Here is a 21,148-nt window from a genome sequence, read left to right as displayed (position 1 = left end):
GAACTTATTATAATTCCAAAAATGACTATTTATTAAAGTCTTAAAGGCAATAAGTGAGTTGCAACGCATAATCGTTTCAAATTCAACAAGAAAATTAGTTTGTTTTAGATTTAGTTTCCTTTCATGTAATGAATTAATGTTTAATAATCTATCCCTAATGCAGCTAATTATTTATTACGTCAGTTTTTAATTTAAATCTGAGCACACATGCCATTAGTAAAGAGGAAAATTTGTTGGGTAACCATAACCTTGCAGTGTGGGAAATTTCTGCTGCATTTTCTTCAGTATTTTTAGACGAAAAGAAAAATGTGGGTACACACACCCATCTGACAAGAGTCTGCTCTTTGATACAAATATGCTTTCGAGCACTCGGTTTCAAGGCCATTGCCCAAGATCAGTTATGTGGACGCTCTTGCTAATGCACAACAATATATTTAATATGTAAATAAAATAAATGAATATTTTAAAAAGCTATACAACATTAAAGCATCCTTAATACCATACCAGAAAATTTAATAAAAATTTAAATAATTAAATGCCTTGCACAATTTAATAAAATTTAATTCCCTACGTCAGAAAATCTATCTTCTATATATTATTATTCCGTAGATCGGTGCATTCCTACAGGCGATCAGATGGAGAGGGATAAAGAATACATGCTATATTCTTTAATGGTGGGCTTAACTAGATATTTTTGTATATACTATATTTTTTTGTATACGCTTTTATTTATATTTAATATAACCTTCACCATTTACCAATCAATAAATCGCTTTCAAAATACGTAGGCCTTTAAAAATTGTATATATTTATAGGATATCTATAAGCTATACATTTATTTCCCGGTGTCAGTCAGGCTTAGTGTTACGCTTGGTTTGGGTTACGTACGAAACTACTAGGGCTTAGAATTTCGCTTATGTGACTATAATGTCTGAGGTATTTTAATCGCTCACCTGTTCACACCTGTCAACAGCGCTTAGCATTTAATTTTTATAAAATCAGTAGACCTATTATAAACGACCTATACCAACGTCATTAACATATAATTTTTCATAAATATCACGTTTCCAAATGACACGAAACTGTGCCACAGGTCTTTTTGTTCATTTTGCATTCAATTGCACAAATTATTCAATTAATTTGCATTTAATTGGTTGCTAATGAGTTGGCAAGAGCGGGGAAGAAAGGCAAGGGAGGGGATGAGAGAAGGGGTGGGCGGAATATTGCTTAAGGAACGAGCCCCGTCAGCAGCGAAAGAACATTTGCATTCGAAACTCACGTGCACAATCAATGTTGTTAATAATCGCCAACAATGTAAACAATTCAACAGAGAAAACGCTGCACACATCGCAGACTCATTATTTGTAATTAATTTTGTAATTGTATTACATACTTGAGCATTCATGAGCATATTAATGTGCGCACGCCAGCGCATTGTACGGCCGCATAATTAATTTAATAGGAAATTAATAAGCTAAGAAAAAAGTGCAGCCAGCTGGACGACAATGAAAATTGACTGAAGAACCAGCCACAGAACTGAAAAGCCACTCCAACTGCCGCAGAAGGCTTCACAGTACAGTGGTTCAAAAATATGTGAGACTTTTATTTTTTAAAAAAGAATAATTTATTGGCATGAAGAGTCATTTCTAGTTCGATATTGGCGGTCTAAACTTTAGACTCTAAAGGATGCCTCCGGCGATGTTGGCTGCTAAAAAGTTAAAGGCAACAAACAAATCCAAATATCCATTAAATTCGTAATAATTGTAAAGGTAATTCATGAAGTCTTAAAATGTTCCATTGCTTCACAGCACTGCAGCACTGGCTGTAAAATCTTGCCATTTCTTTCCAATTACTCGTAGAGTATGTTGTCACCTAAAAGAAAGGGATATGGGAGCATCTAATATTTTCATAAATCTTATTGAAAAAATATCATAACTTTTTTCGACGAGCAGAAGAGTTCTTTAAAATCGATATAATATTGTAATATTGTAATAATTATAATGTTACTACATATTTTTTTTCAAATAACATTTAAAGTTTCTTGTATAATTAATTACTTTATCTACAAACAAAACTGTCGATAGAAAAGAAAGCAATAAAAAGGAATAAGGAATCCGACTGAATTGGGGAGCTTTATTTGCCAAAAGGCAATTAAATAAGTGTTGCAATAAATTGTGAGTAAAAAACCTGCACTGTTAGAAACATGTTTTAAAGTGCTTCTAAATATTTATAATTAGAAAATTTTACATTGCAGATTAAAGCCCACTCCTTAATAATAATTTGATTTGAAAAAATCATTTAATTTTTATAGTGAAAAAAAGATGATAAGGTTCATTGCATTTATAAGATTAAGTCGCCCAATCACTTCAATCACTACAATAAATTAAAGCGCACTCGCAGTCAATACTTGTATTAATGGACATGATCGCTGCTAAGAGCTTCTGCTATTATGCTTATAAAAATATGAAAATAAAAAACAATAAATAAATATTTTAAACAGAACTGAAGCCAATAATACATACAACAAGGATATTACTGTTTTCCACTTTAATTTCAACAAAGATATATTCATTGGCTTTGCAAAGACGTTTGAGCCCACAAATCGGCTCACACACACACCATAAAGATTGTGAGAATGATGTGAGAACGTGTGGCCAATTATGTGGCAGCATTGATGAGATTGATGATTGATGCAGCTGCTGCCTGTTACTTTCCCATATGAGTATGAGCGCGCAAAAAAGTCAACGACAAACGACTTGACATCGCAGGCGAGTGTCGAGAACGCCAAACGAACGCTACAGACAGACATTGTCTTTATGTAAGTTGTTGCTCCGCCTGTGTAAGTATATATGTATGCCTATGTATGTGTGTGTGTATATATGTGTTGGTGTGTAAAATCACAAGCAGACGTTAAACGCCGCTGAGCTTTTATAAAAGCGGCAACAACAGCAAAAATGCATTCAGTTCGTGAACATCGTCAGAATCATTGTCAAGTGCGAAGCGCAAGGAGCAGCAGCAATTGGTTGCAGGAATATACAGCAACAACAACAAGAATAAAATAATATATCGCTGTAAAGTCTTGCCAACAAAATAAATAAATAAACAACATGTTAGCCAGCGAAAATTTTCCCACACATCACTACAAGGAATCTATATTTAAGCCATATAATGCAGGCAACGACAACGACAACGACGGCCAGAACGTCGATGTCAACGATTTGGCAACCGTTAACAACGCGTGCAAGACACAGGCAGCAGCAACAACACTGGCTAAGAGCAATGGCATGAAAGCTGAAGCTGAAGCAGACACTGGCGTTGACGCTGATGCAACCACGATTAATGCAAAATCTTGTGCGGTCGTTGGCGCAGTTGAAATCGGGGATTCATCCAATATGTTTAATAACAATAGCTGTAACAGCAGCAATAATAATAACAACAACAATAACAACAACAATAGCAGCAATGGTGCAATTAGCAACTTTGTGGCCAGCCATCCGGTGGCAGAATTTGAACAATTTATACGCGTTTGCGTCGATGAAATTATCAAATTGGCCGTCTTCGAAGGCACCAATCGCTCCTCGAAAGTTGTGGAATGGCACGAGCCGGCCGAGCTGCGACAGCTCTTCGATTTCCAGTTGCGTGAGCACGGCGAGTCGCACGAGAAGCTGCGCCAACTCCTCCAGCAGACGATTCGCTTCTCTGTGAAGACCGGACATCCGTATTTCATCAATCAGCTGTACTCGGGCGTTGATCCCTACGCTCTCATCGGTCAGTGGCTCACCGATGCCCTCAATCCGAGCGTCTACACATATGAGGTGGCGCCCGTTTTCACACTGATGGAGGAGCAAGTGTTGGCCGAAATGCGTCGCATTGTCGGTTTCGAGAACGATGGCTATGGAGATGGCATTTTCTGTCCTGGTGGCTCAATCGCCAATGGTTATGCAATCAGCTGTGCACGCTACAAACACGCGCCCGAGTCCAAGGTGAGTCAGTTGGTCGGTGTTAGTGCTCTTCATTCGAATTCAAACAAAGCGGAAGTGAATTGCATTCTAACGAAAAGGCAAGAATTTGAAAACGACAAATAATATTTAAGTGAAGTGAACAAAGAGAAGGCAACACTGCGCATACGCAATTCCTCATTTCTAAATAATAGAGCACACATTTTTAAATGCGCCAGATTTTCCCATTTTCACGAAACCACTGATTTCATTTGGAACTTAATTGATTGCGGTTTCCTTTATAAACAGCTTTATTAAACAATTGCTAATTTTCCATTATTAACAAATGCACGCATTTAAAAAACCAAATTAAATATTATTTTTAAATACGTGTACAAATCAACGAGTTCGTACAAAAAGTAATTGCGATTATTTTTTAATGATATATGAACGCGGTTTAGTGTTTTCTGCTTCTCAAATTTCCAATCAAAAGCTACAAGCATCTTTAATTATCAATTGTTTTTCTTCAATCACGATTGCCACAATTCTGAATCAAAATTATTTATTACTGAGGCATATATTCAAAAATTTTGACGATGATTTATAAAAATTTCGCTCTTCAAATAATTAAAAAACGGCAAATATATTTAATTTGCGAAGGTGAATCGAAAACGAAGTTCAAGTTCAAACATGTGGCTATGCGTAACACAATAACCCAAATAAATAAAAATAAATATAAAAGAAACCCGCTCTCTGAAATGTAAAAAAAACCTGCTAATTATAAATGCTCGCATCTAAAATCAAAACAAAACTTCCTACATTGTATTTGCTTACAAATTTAGATATTCAATTCAAAAGACTTCCGGTTCTTCATAAGCATAAGAATTAATTCACACTTTTTTATTGCAACACGTCTGTCTTGTCAGAGTCTTTATCTATATATTTTTTAAGCAATTTAATATCGTTTAAGCATAATTAATTTACCTTTTTATTGCAACACGTCTGTCTTGTCAGAGTCTTTATCTATATATTTGTTAAGCAACTTAATATCGTTAATTTGTACAGAAAAACGGCCTATTTAATGCCAAGCCCTTGATAATCTTCACTTCGGAGGATGCGCATTATTCGGTGGAAAAATTGGCCATGTTCATGGGTTTCGGCAGCGAACATGTCCGCAAAATATCCACCAATAAGCTGGGTAAAATGAATCTGGACGATCTGGAGAAGCAAATACAATTGTGTCTGGACAACAACTGGCAGCCTTTGCTCGTATCGGCTACGGGGGGCACCACAGTTTTGGGAGCATTCGACGATTTGCAGGGAATTTCGGAACTGTGCCAAAAATATAATATGTGGATGCACGTGGATGCTGCCTGGGGCGGTGGCGCCCTCATGTCTAAGAAATATCGCCATTTGTTGAAGGGCATCGAGCGGTAAGTTAAAGGGGAAATTATGGTATATAGTAACTATAACCTTATATGTCTTCACAGTGCCGATTCAGTGACCTGGAATCCCCACAAGCTGCTGGCAGCTTCGCAACAGTGCTCCACTTTCCTCACACGCCACAAACACGTCCTCAGTCAATGTCACTCAACCAATGCAGCCTATTTGTTTCAGAAGGACAAGTTCTATGACACATCCTACGACACTGGCGATAAACACATCCAATGTGGTCGACGTGCCGACGTCTTTAAGTTCTGGTTCATGTGGAAGGCCAAGGGCAGCAAAGGATTGGAGGCACATGTGGATCAGGTATTCAAAATGGCCGTATTTTTCACCGCCATGTTGCGTGAGAGAACTGGCTTCGAATTAGTGCTGGATCAGCCCGAGTGCACGAACATTAGCTTTTGGTATATTCCGCCCAGTTTGCGGCAGCTGGAGCGCAATCAAGAGTTCTACGACAAACTGCACAAAGTGGCACCAAAAATAAAAGAGGGCATGATTAAGAAGGGCTCCATGATGATGACATATCAACCATTGCGCCAGTTGCCCAACTTCTTCCGCCTAGTGTTGCAGAATTCTTGCCTGGAGGAATCGGATATGCTCTACTTCCTCAATGAGATCGAAACATTGGGCCAAAAATTATAGACGCCCAAATGACGATGAGTACAAGTACATTCTTTTATATATATATTATGTGTATTATAAAGTTAGTTTCTTAAGAGCACGGCATTGTAAATAAAGTTACAGGAAAACCCTATGAAGACCATTAACTGTGTTTCCGTTTGTGTGGAAAGTAAAGGCTTGTTATATACATATATAGAATATATTATCCTATCTGTCTGTATGAACAAGTAGAATTCAGCAACTATAATAGCTAGAGACACCAAATTTTGCACACGGATGCCTTAAATAAATGTGTACGCTGGGTAAGTTTATTTTATAGTTTTGATGCACCGCCTTTCCAACCCTTTCCTTTAGGGGTGTAGGGTTTTCACTTGTTTATATTTAAATTCTTCTTTTTTGTTGTACATGAACGATCAAATGCAAAACATTTAACTAGCAGCGGAAAGTCTATTCTGCATTCAGACAGAAGTGAAAACAAGGTTTATGGAGAAAATTATAAAACAAAACAACTATAAAAAATAACAACTTTATTCTTAACTCACTTTGAGCTCACATTGTCCTTTACTTTAATCCACTTCCATTGATTGATATCATTTCCGCCCGCTTTATCAATGGCCTCCGAAATGTCTAAACTCTCGCCAGGGGCGATGCCATAGCCTATCTGTAGACCATGTGGATTTGAGGGTGTCTTGCAGTCCATGGTGCACTCCTTTCGCAGCACTGTGTCCACTTCTACAGATGAAAAGAAGGCCACCGACATGGGTAAGTCTGCGAGACCAATGCGTGCAGCGCAAAAGGAACGCGTTAAAAGATTGGTGATATGCATAGCAAGTGCAGCCTTGTAGGCCAGTTCGTCCTTCACCAAGTATCGCAGCTCATCGTGAAAACTGAGACAGAAACGCGCATGGGGACCCATCAGCCAACGCATAGAAACCAACATGAGGTGGAGAAAATCGACAGCGCCACTCTGCACCACCCAATTGACGCGTGTGGGCAGAAACCGCTGGTTGTTGTCATTACCGCCATGAGATTCAAGCGCCCGACTTAAGCGGCAGCTTAGGAACGGCGTCTCTGGCTGTGAACTGGTCGCAATGTCCTCCAAGCGATTAAACATGGCGCTCTCGGTACCACCTTGCCAGCAAGGACGATGGAAGACTTCGGATACGGGGCGATTACGTTGGAGGGCGTGTTTCGTGGCTTCATAAGAGCTATACCTAATTATTAATAAAAGTCTAATTAAGTCTTGAATGCATTACAAATTCAACTCCAATTGGTTACTGACCCTCGATCCTCCAATTCATCGTGAAATTCCTCTCTTAAGCGATAGACTCGCTTACCTTTGGTGATGGAAAACATTTTCATTGCCTTGGCCTTTGCCTCAGTGGCACTAAATGTCGGATTGAATTGCTTGAGTAAGTTCTCAGCAAACTGTTGACCAGCACCATAGATGCGCGCATAATTAATGACCTTGGCATGATCACGGGAAATGCCCACAGCCTTGGCGGTTATGGAATGCATATCGGTGCCATTGGATTTGCTGCCGCTTAGTGTCATCCAGCCGAGCGGTGTAGCGCCATGCTGCCCATGCGCATTCGCATCGCCCAACACCGAGGCTATCCACAACTCCTGCGAATCCACATCGGCACCCACAATCTTATACGAAGGCGGCGCCTGCACCATGGACCGCAATTCCGAGCCAATTCGATCTGCACGCGAATTCGATGCCGTCATCCAAGTGGGTTCCATTGCACGACGCGTCAGAGTGCCACAGGCCACCACCTGGGGACAAATGGCGCCAAAGCTCAAACGTTGAGTATGCTCCCGCAATCGAGCTGGCATTTCTTCATCCTGCAGCCAGACCACCATTTGCCCCAGAATCCGATCACGATTGTTGCGCCAATACGACATCATGCGTGCGATCTCAATAACTCTCGCCGCTGAATGACTCTCGGCATCGCCACTGCTCAAAACATTCTCTGAGAATTTGTTGAGAAAATCCCTGCTCAATGGATTACCAACACGAAAAGAGACGCCATTTTTGTGCGGCAGTTTCAGAAAGAAACAGCAGTCGTCCAGTACTTGGTTGCACCAAACACCGGAGCCTTTATATTGCGCCTCCAGCTGGTGCTGTCGCTTTGTGATCTTTTTGTAGAACTCTCGTTTTCCCAGGCGCGCTTCCAACTCCCTTGGCAACGTTTCTAGCGCCATTTCACTCTCAGCCTCTGTTGCATAATGCTGTGCGAACTCCGGCACCGGACAACGTTCCGTCAATTGTTCAATGGGTATGCGAGAAGTTCCGTTCTCACAATTTGCGCGAAAGGGCACGAGGAAGCCCCAGCCATGCTCACGGGTATAGTGCAAAGGATAGCCTTCCCAGCTTAGAGAAAGCAGCTTTGGCGCTATTTGCATGCCTGTGCTTATTTCCGTGGCTCCGGGTGCCCAAGCTGCTTCATTATCCTCATCATCGCTGCGCGCGGACTTGTAGCCAGAGGGTGGTTTGCGACAGAGCTTACGATACCACTGAGGGTAGCCTGGAAGCAAGGGGCGACGAGCAGGCAGCAAGGAGCGCTGGTCATAGAGATACTGAAACTTTCGTTGCAAACGTCGCTCCTCAGACGTGAACGTTTTCTGATCATCATTATCCTCTACAGAGCTTTCTAAAGCTTCCAGTTTTTGCTTGCGTTTGGGCATCTGCTTCATTTTTAAAGCCTGCACACTCCAATCTTCATCCCATAGCCACAAATGCTGGCGATATTTCTCATCGTTAAGCAAGGCACAAGCTTCTTCAGCACGTCGCCCCAAATGGTACTTGGCTTCAATGCTGAGATCTTCATACGTCAGCTGGGCCTCACGTATGTAACGCTCCCAATTGGAGTTCACAGGTAAATACGCTGAGCCCATTTCTAGCATGCCCGCCAAGGTGGCAGGATGTGGAAACCGATTAGCATACATGGGATAAAGCACACGTAATATGCGATGCGTGGCTTCCACATCGCCAGCGCAGTAGTTGGTCAGCGACTGAAATTGCTGACGCACTTGCTCCAGCGTGCCCTCCACAAAAATGTTACGTGGCTCCTTTGACAAGGGTTCCCCACCACAGTAGAGGCGATGAACTTCGACTAGAGAGTTTAGAGCACTCTGTTCCAGCCAGTCGAGATCCTCTGGCGCTGGCTCCTTTTTCGATTTGAGCAGGGCACGCTGATAGCTGGTGACACCACTGACACACATGTGCAACGACATGGTGTCCACAAAACGCGTCCCTGTGTCCTCGATCAAATACTGCTCACGAACACGGGCTCTATCGTAGGAAACATTATGTCCCACTATTAATCCAGGCCCTTTGCTCCCCAATGGAATGAGCTCGTCTAGCTTATAATGCGGTCTCTGCATATCGTCCACATCGCATAGCGGTATGTCAGCCACCGCCAAACGGTGTTTAGTAAGCTTGGGACTTACCCAACAGTACCAACGCTCAGTGCTCACAGCTGTTGCCAAAATTGGCGCACTGCCCTCTCTAACGCACACCTCCACATCGAAGACGAGGCCCTGTTCCAACGGTTGCGCCACAGGCGTGGCAGTACCATCCACTGGGTCATAGGCAGTCCAGCCGGCGTAGAAGGCCCATCGTTTTGGCTTCGCTGGCAGTTGCGCGCACTCAACAAGTGGCAGAAGCAACTCTTCATACGGCTCCACTTGGTCCTTGGCAATGGCATAAAAGTGTTCCTCAATGTTTCGACCACGCAACGGTGGCAGCTTAAGCTCCACATCCGGCATTGGCTCTGTGCTTGTTATGTCAATGCCATGCTGTAGCAGTTCCGCATTGTACAATTTGGCAGCAGCGACTTGCTCCTCTGTGTAATGTCGTGGTGCCTGTGGAAATATTTGAGAATGCAAATTTTTGGAGATCATCTGCACCTTAACCAGATTCTCGGCATATTCCGTGCTGGTCAGCGTTGATTTCGGAGGCACCGGTCCCCGAGCCTGTTGCTTTGTGGAGGCAGCATTTTGTTTTGACGGCTTTAGCTTGCGATAGACCTTAAGGCTGCTGCTGGAGTAATGCTCGCGCGTGGCTTTGGTCGCGTAAAAACGTACTAAGCGCATTACGTATGCCTTAATAATTTAGAAAACATTGCCCAAATGCAAGAAAAACAAACGCACCGGTCAGTGCATGGTCAATGGTGATGCCACCCTGGCTGAAGAAGTTGGCAAATCAATTTGATAGTAGCGGGCAGTATCGATATCAATTTAGAAGGATCGACGTACAAGTTCCTTGCATCTGCAAGGCCGTTATTGGGCCATTCGAATAAATGGAGTTTTTAAAATAAAAAACATTTTATTCAATTACACTTTGTTTTCGTATAGATAAGAAACACGTTAAAATAAACACACACGGAAATAAAGAAATCTCTTCGGCTAATGTTAGCATTACAAAAATTAATCTACAAAAAGCTTTTACACGATACACAATAAGAAAAAGCGATTTTGGAAAACATTTTGGCAAATACTGTGCACCTGCTCTCTTTACTGGCCTGCAATTTTCGATTTGTTCAAAACAAAATTATTGCAGGTGCCACCCCAAATGGAGAATACTACATTAGATTTGTAGATTTCGCATGCCGCCGTTGAGGCTGCCCTCCTCCACATTCCAAATAACAAGTTGGCCATCGACACCCGATGTGGATACCTTGGCCGCGCTGGCTTTATCACCGTCATAAAGACGCACACTGGTGATGGCATTCTGATGAAGCGAGTCCATCACGGTGTCCGTGTTCTCGGTACGCATGTTTCGATCCATGGACTGGAATTTGCGCATGGCTGTGATCCCACTTGATTCGCGCTTCTGCGACTTGTCCAGCTTACCGCTAAGTACCAGCTTATTATCCGAGGTCAAGCTATAGATCAGAGGGACACAGCTGTATCCGGCTACCACGACGGATGTGGGCGAGACCCATTCGCAGGAGAGGAATGGCAAGTAACCGGTACGGCAGCGTATGACAGTATTGCCATTGTTCGCATCGGCAATGTTAACGCAGCTATCGTGTCCCACCCAGCACACCTTATTTCCATCACTAGAAAAACTCACGTTGTTTATCCAACCACCGCCAGAACTTTGCGAGTTCCTGAATTCAACCATCATTTGACCTAAGGGCTTGCGATTGCCCCATGGTGTAGGTGATGGCGGCTCCTCAATATCTTTAATGAACGCCGAGAAGATGCGCACCTTGTAATCCGTGGAACCAGCCACCAAGAGCACATTGTTTGGGTGCCAATCCAATGAGGTCACGGTTGAACGTATCGGCTTTTTTATATGCTTCGATACCCACCAATCGTTCTCCGACTCGAAGTAACAAACCGAAATTAGACGTGCACCCGATCCCACGGCGAATTTGTTCTCCGCCGGAGACCATTTAACACATGTTGCTGCGCGATTAATACGCAACAAGACAAGCGTGGGTTTCCACTTGCCATCGTCGCCCTGGGTCCAAACATAAGCATTGCGATCAGCTGCACAACTCACAATGCGATTGGTATTTTTTGCCCAATCAATACCCATTACCCGCAAGTCATGCTGATTGAGGATGTCGGCCAGTTTCCAGTCGCTCCCGTCGCGACTATAGATATGAATCTCATGGTTATTGGGTGATATAGCGATTTCTAAAAAAGTGAGTCACCACATTATCAATCCCATTGTTTCAATTTCAAGCTACTTACGAGAACGATCCTTGTTCCAGGCGTGGCAGGTAATGGACGCCAAGGAGGCGCCGAATGTATAAGACTCTGGCATAGCTATATTTGCACAAATTCAATAATACAGTAGGTTGCAACCACACACGTAGTTTTTTCTATAGCTGAACGAAGCTTGTATTTGGTCGTCTAGTTTTAATCGCGGACTCTGGGCCGTCTACACGATTAAGCTAGCGTACAATTTGCGCGTAAATGCAAAGAAGCCCGTTGTTTTCCTTCTTTAATTGAAAGGAAAATGCAATTTCTACAAAAAATGCGATTTAAGACGCCGCTCCCAAATGTGTAACAAATTACTCACCGAAATGAGTCCAAAGTGTGCGATGCTGCCAGATGCGCAAAATACGGCCAGTGCTGTGTAATGCAAAGTCGTTTCCGTAATTTGGCGCGCTATTGCACAGCTGTTGATAACAAACTTTGAAATGGAGCAGATTTGCGCTGCATTGGAGCCGCAGTTCCCATGTCGCGAGACCACTATAAAAACATTGGGGGAGCTAATTGGCAACTGCGAAGAGGCTTATCCTGCGGCCATATATTTATTTGGACACACCGGCACGGGCAAATCTGCACTAACTAAGGCATTCTTGCAGCAATGTAGGAAACAACAAAAGGTGCGCGTCGCGCAATTAAACGCCATTGAGTGCTACACCACGAAAATACTGCTTGAGAACGTGCTGGACGCGCTAGCGCCACAAGGCGCAGAGGAAACGGCCAAGCGAGCAGACAACATGCTGGAATTTGTAAATGAGCTACGTCGATGGCACGACCAGGAAAACAATAGTTCCTACCTAATAGCTGTAGACAATGCTGAACGCTTGCGAGATATGGATGCTAACGTGCTGCCAGTGCTGCTGCGGCTGCAACAGCTCACTAGCCTGAATCTTTGCGTGCTGCTTGTCTCACAGCTGCCCTTCGAGAAGTATTACAACAAGACCGGTCTAAGCGAGATCATAACTCTTCACATGGCACAGTACAACAAAGCGGAGACATTGCGAATACTTAGTGCGGACTTTGTTCACGTGCAGCGCCAATTGCTGGCAGGCCTGAGTGGTAATGAGAAGGGCCTGCGCAAATGTGAGCAGGCAATGACGCCCGAGTTCTACAGCAATTACCTCAGCCTGTTTCTCAGCGTCTTCTACAAGGCTTGCCGCGATGTGCCCGAGTTAAAGCTTACGGCTCGCAAGTGTTTTTCTATCTATATAGAGCCTGTACTGGCCGGCACCATAGAAGCTACAGATGTCTCGCGCCTCTGGCGACATATTGCAGGACCTTTACGCGCGGCCTTAACACAAATATACATGCGCTTCGATAAGCCTGCAGATGAGGTAAGTAGCTCGAAAAATTGCATTAATATCGCTAAACGTGTTATTAATGCAGTTGGAACAACAGTCCAATGAATCGGACCAGAGTGTGCGCAAGCTGGCGCAGTCGTTGGAGCTACCTTACTATGGAAAATATTTGCTCATTGCCTCCTTTTTGGCCAGTCACAACTCTGCCAAACAGGATAAGCGTCTATTTGTCAAGCATCATGGAAAACAAAAGAAACGAATGCAAACTGTCAATGCGAAAGCCAAAGTAAAGACCACTCATCACTGAATTTAAAATTTAAATGAAAATTTAATTTATATTCTTTTCTTTGTTAGACCACCGATAAAATGTCAACAACGTTGGGTCCCAAATCATTCAGCATTGATCGTTTACTCGCCATTTTCTATGCCATACTTGAGGAAAAGGTGGGCCTTACCTGCAATCTGCTTTCGCAAATCTCCACGCTGGTGCATTTGAAGCTGCTTAGCTTTGTATCGGGTGAGCAGAATATTATGGATGGCTCTGCGCGACTTCAATGCACAGTCGGTCTTGAGTTTGTGCTCCACATTGGCAAGGTAGTTGGCTTTAATGTGCGCCAGTATCTGTGCGATTTCATGTAATAAATATATTCATATTTATTTAATATCTAAATATATTCTTCAAGTAATCGGGTATATCACTAATGTGTATGGTTTCCGTCAGCTTTGTGTCGCGATTTCTTAACTGCAGCAGTCCATTCTGTAACGTCTGCTCGTCAAGCAGAAGGGTGTAGGGCACTCCCAAGGTGTCGGTCAGCTGCACGTGCTTGTCGAGCTCTGATGCATTGGGGGCGTAGGTAAAAAAGCTTTGCTTCTCTCCAGCTTGACACAATCGCAGACCGGCACGTTGCAACACATACACAAAATGTTTGCTTAATTCCAAGAGATCTTTACTCAAGGGGTTTCCCTGCACACAGGCAATGGCACATTGATAAGGCGCTAGCACGCGATTTAGAAGCAAGGAGTTGGTGTCGCGTCCATGGTCACAGCCATCTAAAAGCAGTGCTGTTTAAGGTGAAAGTTATTTGAAAATATGAGACAATTTTAACGATTCAAATTATTATTCTTAATTAAATAATTCGTACTAAATAAAATGTATTTATATCTATATATTAAAATAAAAACAAGGCGGGCACATATTGGTGAACATTATTAAATGAAGCTACATTTTTATCATCCAAAACAAAGTTACATACCACATGTAGCTGGTTCCAATTCGAGGACAGATCTGATAATTGCCGGCACCAACATTTTGCCGGTGCGCGCATCCGGCAATTCAAAGTCTTTGTCGTCTGGTAATGTGGAAAGAGTGAGTTGCTCCACAGTGATCTCATCACTTCCAAAAGTAGACTTGATATCTATGGCCTGACAATCTTTTGAATAATCTTGCTCCGACTGCAAGTCATATGGGACAATGGCATAACGACTAGGATTCGAGGAGAAACGCATCCACCAGATTTTGCTTTCACGCTGCATATTGTAGAAATGCTCCAACCCGCGATGTGGTTCCACAAATAAATCAGTTATTAAATGGGTGACGGGTGTGCGATGTGTATATGCTGAATTGCTGAAGATGCTGCCAGTCTGAATAAATTGCTGATGTTTGAGGAGCGTGGGACACTTTGCTTTGCGGGGATGCTGCTGTCGCAGCTGGCAAAGATGTGTGCGCAACTGTGCTGACTGCACAAACGACAAGCGGCTACTGGATGTTGCTGTTTCACTACCAAAGTTGACCGCCAAGTTTCGCAGATTTAGCCACTGCTGTTGCAACTGGGCAGCGTATGCTCTGCCATGGGACACCAGCTCAATATCAGGGATAGAAGTGTTGCCAGTTGACTGGTGGCATTTAAGAAATGCGGCCGTTTCCAGCGATTTTAAGCAACGCGCGAGTTGCTTCATTTATTTGCTGCGCTTGTTGCTAGTTTTTGTCAAACTGCGATTCAGTCTGCTCTAGTGGTATGTTGCCCGGGGGCGAGACGTAGTAGTCCTCGTCGGTGATCTTGGCGTTGCGTAGCACTTCAGCGCGACAGTCGCCTTCGGTCACTTCGTCGTTGCGTAATTGAAGCTGCTGGGACTCCAGTACCGTGTAAAGCGGACGCACGTTGTCCGTATTGATGTTTGCAATCTTGTCTGCGAATTGTATACTGCTCTTGAGAGTGGCCAAGGCTTCGGCACTGTCCAGGTCCACCAGCGACAGCCGCTCCAGCAGCTGAATTGTTTTGGTATCAATTTCCAAGTCCCTTTCCGTAGTGTCTGGAAAAGCAGTGGGCACGGGCACTTGTGGTACCTTTGTGGGATGTTGCAGCTCCTTGAAATTTAATTCAACTCGTTGTTTAACTAGGTGCACCTCAGTTTTTGTCGCTGATTTGCAATAAAATCGCAAGTTGGGGAAAAAACGCAACATCTTTACAGCAACAGGCCGGCAAGTGAGCTATCGATGATACTGGGTATCGATTAGCCATCGTTAAAGGAATGTGAATTGAATAAGCAACTTTTAGTTAGTTAGTCACTTAATCATTTTATTAATTTATATTCTTCTCCTCCTTCATCGAAAAACTACATCGATTTTCTGGGCTTTTAATGATAGTGGCTTTGATTAGGTATCAGGAGCCCAGAAGAGAGCAGTCTTTTCAATTTAATTTAAAATAATAATTATTTATTTATTTTATTTTCTGGGCTTTTGCTGAGGTATCAGGAGCCCAGAGGAGAGCAGTCTGTTGAATTTAATTTAAAATAATTATTATTTATTTATTTTTTTGATTTTCTTGTCTTTTGATGCTGACATGGCTTTGCTTAGGTGCCTCGTATGAGAAGCGCAGAGGAGGGCAGTCTATTGAAATTAATTTAAAATAATTATTATTTATTTGATTTTCTGGGTTTTTGATGCTGACGTGGCTTTGCTTAGGTGCCTCGTATGAGAAGCGCAGAGGAGGGCAGTCGTTTGAATTTAATTTAAAATAATTATTATTTATTTATTTGATTTTCTGGTTCTTGATGTTGACGTGGCTTTGCTTAGGTGCCTCGTATGAGAAGCGCAGAGGAGGGCAGTCGTTTGAATTTAATTTAAAATAATTATTATTTATTTATTTGATTTTCTGGTTCTTGATGTTGACGTGGCTTTGCTTAGGTGCCTCGTATGAGAAGCGCAGAGGAGGGCAGTCTTTTGAATTTAATTTAAAATAATTATTATTTATTTATTTATTTGATTTCTTTGGCTTATGATGCATACGTGGCTTCGCTCCGTGTCTCGTATGAGAAGCGCAGAGGAGGGCAGTCTTTCAAATTTAATTTTAAAAAATGATTATTTATTTATTTATTTGATTTCTTTGGCTTATGATGCATACGTGGCTTCGCTCCGTGTCTCGTATGAGAAGCGCAGAGGAGGGCAGTCTTTTGAATTTAATTTAATTTAAAATAATTATTATTTATTTGATTTCTTTGGCTTATGATGCATACGTGGCTTCGCTCCGTGTCTCGTATGAGAAGCGCAGAGGAGGGCACTCTTTTGAATTTAATTTAAAATAATTATTATTTATTTATTTGATTTTCTGGTTTTTGATGCTGACGTGGCTTTGCTTAGGTGTCTCGTATGAGAAGCGCAGAGGAGGGCAGTCTTTTGAATTTAATTTAAAATAATTATTATTTATTTATTTATTTGATTTTCTGGGTTTTTGATGCTGACGTGGCTTTGCTTAGGTGCCTCGTATGAGAAGCGCAGAGGAGGGCAGTCTTTTGAATTTAATTTAAAATAATAATTATTTATTTATTTATTTGAATTTCTGGGTTTTTGATGCATACGTGGCTTCGCTTAGGTGTCTCGTATGAGAAGCGCAGAGGAGGGCAGTCTTTCAAATTTAATTTTAAAAAATGATTATTTATTTATTTATTTGATTTTCTGTGTTTTTGATGTTGACGTGGCTTTGCTTAGGTGCCTCGCATGAGAAGCGCAGAGGAGGGCAGTCTTTTGAATTTAATTTATAATTATTATTAGTTATTTATTTATTTTATTTTCTAGGTTTTTGATGCTGACGTGCCTTCACTTAGTTGTCTCATATGAGAAACGCAGAGGAGGGCAGTCTTTGAATTTAATTTCCAATAATTACTATTTATTTATTTGATTTTCTGGTTTTTGATGCTGACGTGCCTTCACTTAGATGCCTCGTATGAGAAGCGCAGAATTTTGAATTTAATTTTAAATAATTATTATTTATTTATTTATTTGATTTTCTGTGTTTTTGATGCTGAAGTGGCTTCGCTTAGATGCCTCGTATGAGAAGCGCAGAGGAAGGAAGCGTATGAGAGCGTAATCTTTTGAATTTAATTTGCAATAATTATTGAAGAATTTATTTATTTATTTGATTTTCTGGGCTTTTAATGCTGAAGTGGCTTTGCTTAGGTGTATCGTATGATGAGCGCAGATGAGGGCCGTCCTTTAAATTGAATTATTTTAAGTAATTATTATTAATTAATTTGTTGTAATGTACTTTTTGTACCTTTAAAGATACGAAATTGTTTGAATAGCAAAGGCGCCAGAGAAAATGCTGTGCTGTGGAAACTATTCGATAAATCAAAAAAAGTGTTTTAAGAAAACCGATATAGATGGAATATGATATCGATAACTACTAAGTTTTTCATCATCAATAGTGTTAGCGGCATTTTTGCGTGCAGGTTTTGCTTATTTGGAAAGTTGGTGTGAATCTATAAAAAATGCCGTATGCAAATCAGCCGTCCGTGCAAATAACTGAGCTTACCGACGACAACGTCAAGTTCGTTCTGGAGGACACGGAGTTAAGCGTGGCTAACAGTCTGCGTCGCGTTTTTATTGCCGAGACGCCGACGTTGGCCATAGATTGGGTGCAACTAGAGGCCAACTCAACGGTGCTCTCTGATGAGTTTTTGGCGCATCGCATTGGCCTTATCCCTCTCATATCAGACGATGTTGTTGAGCGCTTGCAGTATACTCGTGATTGTATTTGCCTGGACTTCTGCCCAGAATGCAGCGTCGAGTTCACATTGGACGTAAAGTGCAATGAGGAGCAAACGCGCCATGTGACTACTGCCGATCTGAAGTCTAGCAATGCAAAGGTGCTGCCGGTGACATCACGCAACCAGGGTGAAGAGGATAATGAATATGGCGAAAGCACCGATGAAATATTGATAATCAAACTGCGCAAGGGTCAGGAGCTGAAACTGCGCGCATATGCAAAGAAAGGCTTCGGTAAGGAGCACGCCAAATGGAATCCTACAGCGGGCGTGTGCTTTGAATATGATCCGGACAACTCTATGCGCCATACTCTCTACCCCAAACCTGATGAGTGGCCCAAGAGCGAGCACAGCGAACTCGAAGATGATCAATATGAAGCACCCTACAACTGGGAAGCGAAGCCGAATAAGTTCTTCTTCAATGTGGAGTCCTCCGGTGCGTTGAAGCCGGAAAATATTGTCGTTATGGGTGTGCAGGTGCTGAAGAACAAGCTCTCGAATCTGCAAACACAACTAAGTCACGAGTCCCAAAACGACGCACTGGCTGTCTAAACTGTAACACTTGTGTCTATATTTAAGCTCATAAAAGTACAATAATGACTAATCCTTGAATAAACTGTCTATGTTAATGCCACTGCCTGCATCTTTTTTCGGGGTTCCAGATGCTGCCTTTTCTCTTCCTCCAGCCTCCTGGAAATCACTGAGCAGTGTCGTCTTTGGCTCCACCACCTCAACTTCATCAATTGGTGCAAAGTTCTCTGATGCGGATTCTGGGCGCGACTGCTGTCGCTGTTCCGCTAGCAAGTCCAACGCCGTTTCGTATATGCGCTGGTCATCAAGTGCTCCTTGCGTTTTCAGATCCTCGTAGATTTGAATAAATTGCTGCGATTGCGTGCTGCGTTTATGATCAAACAAATTGATGGTCTCGTTGTGCGTACGTTCCTTGTGGTATTTCCTATGGGAGAAGGGGAATTTCTATTTAGGTTAAGAATAACGGTTGTCGAATGTCACTTACGCTCGCACTACATCTTCTGCATAGAATATATTGCGTATAGGTATATCGGGTGCGGGTCGATCGAAACGAGGTTCTGCCTTGGGTGGAAAGGCAGCATAAACTTCATACCAGAGCGGTTTGTCTTCCGGTTTCATCGCACCGCCGCGCAATAGGCCTTGCACTCTGCCAAAATACATACGTTTAATCAATGGGGAAGTCCTTTTGCATTTCAATACTCACATACCTGGTGAATATGGTGCCAATTTTCTCTAGTCTGCTCTGTGCCATTTCAATACAATTTTAATTCAATCGTATTTCTCTGCAAAATCTGTGGAGCTATTCTATTACGACATGCGCTGCTGGATGTTACTTTAATCAGCCGGTGGCATCGATACTATTCCGCCACTCAGGCTGCCAACTTACTAAAGAGAGGGTTTTGTTTACCTTTTGCATGTAGTCTTGCAGCTAAGATTCATTGTGGGTGCGTCTGGCAGCCTGTAGCTGCGGCAAGGTGGCAACTAATAGCATTCGAAGGAGTGAGCGAGTACACTAGCTAAGCAAATAACAGCAGAAGCAGCAGCAGCAGCTCAGTGCCTGTTTGAGATTCCAGTACTTTGCAAAGGTAGCGCCTGTGCGTATAAAAATTTATGTTTTGTGTTTTGATTAACAAGTGTAAAATCGATCTTTGTATGTCTATTGTTAAACGCGTACGGTATGATGAAATAACAAGTGCATAAAGCACCGATTCGGTCGTGGCATTCGAAATAGTAGTTTGTGCGTTTTGTTTTTCTTTTGGTTTGTCGGAAAATGCGCGGAAAATTGTGTCATAATTTAAGTTAATTAAACACGTTGCTCTGTGAGTGTGTGTGTGTGTCGTACAACTTTTTGCCGCCAACGCGAACCTTTTGAAAAAATTGAAACACAAGCGCGATGAGCAATTATCATCCCCATTCCCGCTCGCACTCGCATCATCATGTTGCTCCACATCAACTACAATTACAACAACAGCAACATCAACAACAGCAACAACATCATCATCACACAGCGTTGACAACGCCGCCGCCACCCCACGCGCAGATTCAGCTTCAGCAGCGTCATCATCAAACGCCCACCGCCTCCCACTCGCACTCCCATTCCCAAGCACAAGCAGCGACGTCGGCGTTGGCATCGGCATCGGCATCGGCGTCCATTTTGGTGGCACAACCGCCGCAACCGTTGATAAGCAATTCGTTAGCCATACGCCAGGAGATACAGCGCTTTGAGAGCGTCCATCCATCGATTTATGCAATTTACGATTTAATCGATTTATTGCCCATGCCGGACGCCCAGATAGCCCAGCAGATACGCGATCACGTCGTTTCCATCGAAGGTGAGTCTGATCCGAACGAGCACACTCACACACCTCTATCTCTGCCCCTGCCCCTGTGCCTCTGTGGCACATTCTGTTTGTTTATTGCTTTTGCTATTGTTTCTTGTACTTGTGGTTACTCTCTGCGTGTGCACATTGTGCACATACTATTGTGTATTATAATGTTAATCTCGGACCGAAAATCTATCAAGCCAGCCCAACAGCCAACCAACAACCCCTTGAATCAGCAAGGAAAGCCAATGCACACTGACTAGCAATCAATTTGCACTGACAAAGGAACTATACAAAAAGTTGATGTTAATTTAGAACAAACAATATTGAATATTAAAGAAAAATATAATAACTTATTTCTGGTGCTGTTAGAGGGAGAGTTAAGCCCTAAAACAAATGATGGTATGTGCCATAGCAATTACGTTTTCTGAAGGAATTGCATTAGTCTATGACTGGGATTTATAAGGAGTATTTTATTTATTTATATACATTTAAGTATGTAGTATTTTATTTATTTTTTATTTACATATATACAGCTTAAAGGTAATTAAAATTACAGATAAGCTATACCGTCGTGGCCTTAAGCTTGTATAAATAGTATATATATTTAGTAAAAGAAACAACACAATCGTTAAAATCATTCAATAGTTAAAAGAAAATATATGGATACATTATTTCCACTTCAGTGCAAAATGTAGAGGTAAAAGGTAACCCAATT

At 42.2% G+C, this 21,148-nt stretch overlaps 9 protein-coding genes across 10 annotated transcripts in view; 4 read left to right on the top strand and 5 right to left on the bottom strand.

Annotated features, from left to right (window-relative positions):
• Positions 1 to 1,781: 1,781 nt before the first annotated feature.
• Positions 1,782 to 10,166, bottom strand: LOC115625753 (DNA polymerase subunit gamma-1, mitochondrial). 2 transcript variants are annotated; one of them, XM_030520909.1, is made up of 3 exons: positions 7,288 to 10,166; positions 6,548 to 7,219; positions 1,782 to 1,872 (listed from the first exon to the last, which is right to left on the bottom strand). In XM_030520909.1, exons 1-3 carry the CDS (start codon positions 10,104 to 10,106, stop codon positions 1,869 to 1,871), a joined length of 3,495 nt encoding a protein of 1,164 aa, XP_030376769.1. In that variant the 5' UTR covers positions 10,107 to 10,166; the 3' UTR covers positions 1,782 to 1,868. The 2 variants fall into 2 exon arrangements, with proteins under 2 accessions (XP_030376769.1, XP_030376768.1); XM_030520908.1 differs by lacking the exon at positions 1,782 to 1,872 and adding an exon at positions 6,366 to 6,457.
• On the top strand, positions 2,976 to 6,147 carry LOC115625754 (cysteine sulfinic acid decarboxylase). Its single transcript, XM_030520910.1, has 3 exons — positions 2,976 to 3,983; positions 5,004 to 5,371; positions 5,429 to 6,147. Exons 1-3 carry the CDS (start codon positions 3,108 to 3,110, stop codon positions 6,024 to 6,026), a joined length of 1,842 nt encoding a protein of 613 aa, XP_030376770.1. The 5' UTR covers positions 2,976 to 3,107; the 3' UTR covers positions 6,027 to 6,147.
• Positions 10,167 to 10,318: 152 nt separating the features above from the next.
• On the bottom strand, positions 10,319 to 12,023 carry LOC115625790 (actin-related protein 2/3 complex subunit 1A-B). Its single transcript, XM_030520964.1, has 2 exons — positions 11,718 to 12,023; positions 10,319 to 11,660 (listed from the first exon to the last, which is right to left on the bottom strand). The coding sequence occupies exons 1-2, from the start codon at positions 11,788 to 11,790 to the stop codon at positions 10,600 to 10,602; spliced, it is 1,134 nt and encodes a 377-aa protein (XP_030376824.1). The 5' UTR covers positions 11,791 to 12,023; the 3' UTR covers positions 10,319 to 10,599.
• A 146-nt stretch (positions 12,024 to 12,169) lies between these two features.
• On the top strand, positions 12,170 to 13,675 carry LOC115625797 (origin recognition complex subunit 5). The gene is made up of 3 exons (XM_030520975.1): positions 12,170 to 13,072; positions 13,125 to 13,322; positions 13,391 to 13,675. Exons 1-3 carry the CDS (start codon positions 12,170 to 12,172, stop codon positions 13,673 to 13,675), a joined length of 1,386 nt encoding a protein of 461 aa, XP_030376835.1.
• A 19-nt stretch (positions 13,676 to 13,694) lies between these two features.
• Positions 13,695 to 15,000, bottom strand: LOC115625799 (DNA polymerase subunit gamma-2, mitochondrial). The gene is made up of 2 exons (XM_030520976.1): positions 14,290 to 15,000; positions 13,695 to 14,098 (listed from the first exon to the last, which is right to left on the bottom strand). The coding sequence occupies exons 1-2, from the start codon at positions 14,990 to 14,992 to the stop codon at positions 13,695 to 13,697; spliced, it is 1,107 nt and encodes a 368-aa protein (XP_030376836.1). The 5' UTR covers positions 14,993 to 15,000.
• On the bottom strand, positions 14,993 to 15,502 carry LOC115625800 (glutamyl-tRNA(Gln) amidotransferase subunit C, mitochondrial). Its single transcript, XM_030520977.1, has one exon. The coding sequence runs from the start codon at positions 15,495 to 15,497 to the stop codon at positions 15,012 to 15,014; it is 486 nt and encodes a 161-aa protein (XP_030376837.1). The 5' UTR covers positions 15,498 to 15,502; the 3' UTR covers positions 14,993 to 15,011.
• A 2,246-nt stretch (positions 15,503 to 17,748) lies between these two features.
• Positions 17,749 to 18,710, top strand: LOC115625857 (DNA-directed RNA polymerase II subunit RPB3). The gene has a single exon (XM_030521066.1). It carries the CDS (start codon positions 17,801 to 17,803, stop codon positions 18,626 to 18,628), a length of 828 nt encoding a protein of 275 aa, XP_030376926.1. The 5' UTR covers positions 17,749 to 17,800; the 3' UTR covers positions 18,629 to 18,710.
• On the bottom strand, positions 18,626 to 19,440 carry LOC115625858 (probable 28S ribosomal protein S23, mitochondrial). The gene is made up of 3 exons (XM_030521067.1): positions 19,315 to 19,440; positions 19,092 to 19,253; positions 18,626 to 19,031 (listed from the first exon to the last, which is right to left on the bottom strand). Exons 1-3 carry the CDS (start codon positions 19,356 to 19,358, stop codon positions 18,677 to 18,679), a joined length of 561 nt encoding a protein of 186 aa, XP_030376927.1. The 5' UTR covers positions 19,359 to 19,440; the 3' UTR covers positions 18,626 to 18,676.
• A 247-nt stretch (positions 19,441 to 19,687) lies between these two features.
• LOC115626177 (centaurin-gamma-1A) overlaps positions 19,688 to 21,148 on the top strand; it is an 84,325-nt gene continuing 82,864 nt past the window's right edge. Inside the window, exon 1 of the mRNA XM_030521452.1 lies at positions 19,688 to 20,439. Coding sequence (XP_030377312.1) covers positions 20,001 to 20,439 — 439 coding nt within the window. The 5' untranslated portion in view covers positions 19,688 to 20,000. The remainder of the gene's footprint in view (positions 20,440 to 21,148) is intronic.

Source organism: Scaptodrosophila lebanonensis, unplaced genomic scaffold (assembly GCF_003285725.1).
Source record: "Scaptodrosophila lebanonensis strain 11010-0011.00,11010-0021.00 unplaced genomic scaffold, SlebRS2 tig00000080-arrow-pilon, whole genome shotgun sequence".
NCBI lineage: Eukaryota > Metazoa > Arthropoda > Insecta > Diptera > Drosophilidae > Scaptodrosophila > Scaptodrosophila lebanonensis.
The sequence above is the reverse complement of the archived record's forward strand: the minus strand, read 5'-3'. Positions and strand labels throughout refer to the sequence as shown.